The sequence below is a fragment of the Triticum aestivum genome, chromosome 6B (genome assembly GCF_018294505.1).
Source record: "Triticum aestivum cultivar Chinese Spring chromosome 6B, IWGSC CS RefSeq v2.1, whole genome shotgun sequence".
NCBI lineage: Eukaryota > Viridiplantae > Streptophyta > Magnoliopsida > Poales > Poaceae > Triticum > Triticum aestivum.
In genome coordinates this window covers 578,338,589-578,343,625 of record NC_057810.1, presented here as the reverse complement: position 1 = coordinate 578,343,625, position 5,037 = coordinate 578,338,589, and the positions used below count along the sequence as shown (strand labels likewise).

At 46.9% G+C, this 5,037-nt stretch overlaps 1 protein-coding gene across 1 annotated transcript; it reads left to right on the top strand.

Annotated features, from left to right (window-relative positions):
- The first annotated feature begins 621 nt into the window (after positions 1–621).
- Positions 622–5,037, top strand: LOC123138133 (uncharacterized). Its single transcript, XM_044558041.1, has 7 exons — positions 622–1,089; positions 1,176–1,256; positions 1,354–1,530; positions 2,132–2,302; positions 3,023–3,232; positions 3,356–3,444; positions 4,099–5,037. The coding sequence occupies exons 1-7, from the start codon at positions 993–995 to the stop codon at positions 4,780–4,782; spliced, it is 1,509 nt and encodes a 502-aa protein (XP_044413976.1). The 5' UTR covers positions 622–992; the 3' UTR covers positions 4,783–5,037.

Sequence of the window (5,037 nt, the reverse complement as noted above, 5' to 3'; positions counted from 1 at the left end):
TGGGTGTGGCCCACAGACGAGCGTCACATGCTTAGTGGCATGGTTCTAACGTATAAATTAAGAGTATCCAAAATTGCAACGCGAGGCCATGAAGATATGCACGATGACCCCGACAAGCGTTTCCGTAAAAGTTACCCTCCAAGGTATATCCAAGGCCTCCTAGCACCGAATCCAAGGCAACTCATGATCTTTCTCGCGTAAAAAATCATTAAATGAAAGATTTTTTGAAGATACAAGCCATCGAATAAGCGTATATAAATACACATCTAATGCATATGATACGAGTTAAGATACAATGCATATAGGAGCCATAACCCGCGTTTCCATAGAAGTTACCCTCAAATAGACATTTTTTAAAAAATGCCCAATAGAGAGTTGGGTGCGGAGGGCATATATGCATTCAAGCATGATTAGCACTTGATTTTTAAAAAAAGGCTTGATTCAACTCTTCATATTCGGTGGAGATTTAGCGAGTCCCTAAACAAAAAGCTCGTTTCTTTCCCCAGATTCCTCTGGTGAAAAGGCGGCGAGGGGTTTTAAAGGGGACGCCGAAATGACGGATGAACACCACCTACATCACCACCCCCTCTGCACGTGAACGCCCCTCTTTCTCTCTCTCGTCACCGTCACATCCTCCCCTCCTCTCCCCCTACCCCCAAAACCCCAGCCGAAAAATTCCGTAGAGCGAAGAAGGCGCAAGAAGGCGACCGGAGAGTGTCAGCCAGCAGCAGCAGCAGCCAGGCGAAACAGCGCCTCTCTTGTCCCTTTCTCCCCCTTTTTAATCTCTCTCTCCTCCGGCCCCTTCCCGCAAGAAAAGCTCGGATTCTTGGGCGTTTCCCCCCATTCCCCTCCTCGATCTGAGACTTTTGTCCTCCCCAAATGGCCGCCTCCCGCTCCCACTGAACTCCACCGCCGGTACAACCTTCCCCTTCCCCGCTTCTTGGCTTCGCGCTGTCAGGGGTTCAGGGACTGCGCGCCGTGGTGCTAGCCCAATGGGTGCCGCAAGGGGAGGCGTCGCGGCGCTGCTCGTGGCCGCGCTCCTGCTCGGCGCCTTCGCCCCTCCGGCGTCCGCGGCGTCGTACCCCGCAAGTGAGCCCGGGTTCTCGCTCTCTCTCCCCCTTCCGCGTTTCTTGATTTGGTTCGGCCCTGACGAGTTTTCTTGGTTGCCGTCGCAGAGGTGGTGAGCGGCTTCCTCTCCAATGCGGCGTCGGCGGTGTTGAAGCGGCTGTGGTCGCTCAAATCGACGGTCAAGACAGGTGACTGCTGGAATCCCTCTCTTCGCCTGCGCGCTTTCCAGGTTTCTTGAATCGTGGTTTTCCTCAAACAATGTTGGTTTCTCTGTGTGGGGAGCAGCGAGTGCAGCCAAATCCATGGTCAAGTACGAGGGCGGCTACACCGTGGAGACGGTCTTCGACGGCAGCAAGCTGGGGATCGAGCCGTACGCCGTGGAGGTCACCCAGGGTGGCGAGCTGCTCGTCATGGATTCCATGAACAGCAACATCTACCGGATCGCGCTGCCGCTGTCCCGATGTGAGCCCCCTTCTCTTTTCTTTCTAGTGCTCCCTAAATTTGGAGTATCTAGTTAGTGCCTAGTGGGATTCTGCTAATCAGATGCACGCCAAGTGATTGGTCAGGGTTGGTGTTGAACTGCTGATGCTGTGGGTTGGTTGGAGTCATGAATTCTGCTCTGGCCTATCTCTTGATTGCGATGTATTTGTTAGTTAGCCGTGCGAAATTGCGACGTTTTTCATCTGTTCTTATTGCCTGGTTTGTTTCATTTGAAGAAGTAATTTGCACATGTAAAAGTGGGCAATTGGGTCTATAATTTGTAAGGTGTTCGATGCACTTGGGGTTATTTTAAAAACTTTTTTTTTGCGGGGTTCATGTTAATCTCTTCAAGTTGATGATATAATTTATTAATTTATAGCATTGGCAAGGACAAGTTGGCATGATGATATCCTGACTTAAGATGATTGTCCTATACAGCTTTACCCTGTTTTGTGATCTACCTTTTCTTTTTCTACATTTTCCATAAGGTGATGATGACATGGCTATCCATGTTCAGCAACAGATGATTTTGGGCTATATTAACCCTGGTTTCATCTTGTGGTCCTGATATGAACAAATGCAGATAGCAGACCAAAGCTTGTTGCTGGTTCACCAGAAGGAATTCCTGGTCATATTGATGGGAGGCTGCGAGAGGCGAAGATGAACCATCCAAAGGGATTTACGGTGGACGGCAGGGGTAACATATATGTGGCTGATGCTATGAACATGGCTGTTAGAAAGATCAGTGATACAGGTAAGCTAAAATGTCTTGTGGGGTATATGCACATGGTTTTGTCTGTTCCCTGAGCATCCTATGTCTGCCTTTTGGATTTCTTGGACTTTTCCTACATGTATTTAGTAACTGGCACCTGCATCCAAAATTGAATTTGGAAGGATGAAAAGTGTAAACCAATATAACAAAGCCTATGTAAATTTGCTTAGGGTGATCTCCGAAAGTCATTGTGATGACCAAAATGGAACATGTTTTTTAAAACTTCTTGAAGCTCTATACACACATCACTTCTGATTTGCAGAGCACAACTGTGAGACAAAAAAATGAGAGAATACTGCTCTTTTGAATTCAAACCAATCTATTCCCGGAACATTATAATGTTCTAAAGCTGCATATAAGAATTTAAAATGAAACATCTCTGCTTTTTAACTTGATTAAGTTGCTCTAGTTAATCTATTGCATCACAACATTGCCTGCATAACACTTCTACTTGGTACTGTTAATACGATAATGCCGTCTTGCATTGTTACTTGTGTGCCCCAAATTTACCCATTCATCTAACTTAATCAGAAGCCTGACAGTTGAATTCTTTTAACATGCATAATTATATCACCATCTTCAAATTAACTTTGTTTCTTTGCAGTAAAATTTAACCTAAATGCTCTGCCATCCCTATGCATGTTTCTTCTTGTCTAATTTATTATAAAAGAAGTACTTGATGTATTGCGTTGTGTCATTTAGGAGTTACAACTATTGCTGGTGGGAAATCAAGCAGAGGAGGGCATGTTGATGGACCAAGTGATGATGCAAAATTCTCTACTGATTTTGAAGTCCGTTACATTGCCAGTAGCTGCTCCCTTTTGGTGATTGACAGAGGAAATCAAGCTATTCGGGAGATTCAGCTCAACTTTGATGACTGTGTGTACCAGTATGAAGCTGGTTTTCCTCTAGGTATGCATTGTGCAATTTATTATATGCCCTGAATAACTTGTTGTCGACACATACTATTTCTTCCCGAGTTAGCTTTTTAACATTTGTACCGTGTAGCTAACTACATAGATTGTATTCTTACAGGAGTAGCACTGCTTCTTGCTGCTGCTTTCTTCGGCTACATGCTTGCATTGCTCCAACGCCGGGTTTTAGGGATGGTATCAACAGAAGATGTAAGTGCTTACTATTTCTTTTCTTTTTTTGTGAGGAAAAACATCATGTAACTTGACTGCCAGATTGGCAGAGTTAGCAAATAAGGCAAGGGCTACAATGGACCATGGGCCTGCTGTACCCCGGCAGGCCAGCACATGAATATGTTGCCATCAGTCTTTTGTCACTCCTGGTACTGATGTCCATCATTCATTGGCCCCAGCCAACTTCTTTACTATGCCCGCACATAGCCCACAGTTACCAGATTGTTGGATAGCTAGTACACCAGTACAGCATTCTAGTTGAAATTGCTGGGTAAAATAACTTATTATCAGGAAGTTCACAGTGCTACCTAGCGGACCAGTTAACGTAATTCGGAATGGAAACATATGTATTGAATTGCCCAGTCTTAATCAGAAGCTGCTTCCGATTAACTAGGTGGGGCATGTGAAATTTATGCATAAAGGTCCAATTTGTTTATTCTGGAAGGATAATCCAGTATGAAATATTTTCAAAACCTAACACAACTGTGTAGGTTTATGCTATCCTTCTCCTAAATTTGAAAATAGGTGTCATGTTATTTGTATTTTCTTTTTGTGCAGTAGTTGGGTTTTGACAGGGATCTTGTTGCGGTAAATTTGACCACAGCATTGGCTTGAATGTAAATTATCTTGCAGGAACTCCAGACTCCAATGAAAGCCAGCATCGCAAGCATCCCTCCATACCAGATTCAGAAGCCGCTAAAGCCTTCCCTTCGACCCCCGCTAATCCCAAACGAGGACGAATCCGAGAAACAAGAAGTCGAAGAGGGGTTCTTCACCTCACTCGGCAAGCTAATCGGAGGAGCAAACTCATCCGTTGCAGAGATCGTCGGTGCAGCATTTTCCAGGAAGAAGCGCCCAAACGTCCACCAATACCAGCAGGGCAGAGCAAGCCCCTGGCCAGTGCAAGAAAGCTACGCCATCCCGCGTGATGAGACGCCTCCGGTGGTGGACACGAGGACACCGACCCCTCGCAAGAACTACGCTTTCATGTCCAAGGAGCCGGAGAAGATCCACCACATCCGGCAGGGCCGGGCCCCATACAACGGCTGGAACAACGGAGAATCGCCTCAGCAGCAGCAACAGCAGCAACAGCAGGTGCATCACCAGCAGTACCTGCAGCACAACAGGCAGTACTCCCTGGGGCCGCAGACGTTCTACGAGCCGAGCTGCGAGGCGACGAACGAGATCGTCTTCGGGGCGGTGCAGGAGGTGGACAGCGCGCGCCGCGCCGTGGAGATCAAGCCGGTGAACCACTGCGACGCGGTGGCCTACGAGCAGAGCGGGCTGCGCTACCGCAGCGGCGGCTACATGGGCTAGACAGACAGCTAAACGCAGGCTGTTGTTCCTTTCCCAGTTACATGGTTAGATTTCGGTATTTTGCCGCCTCTGTTGTACTACCTGTAAGTCTGTGACAAGGAGAGAAATGGAGCAGCAGCTCCAGGTTGAATCGTGGATGGAAGGGAAAGCTGGGTTTTTGCTAGTAGAAGGTGGTGATCTTGGACTAATATATCACCGAGGAATATATGTTATATGTATGTAGATGAAATGTGTTTTGGTCTGTTGGTCCTGAAA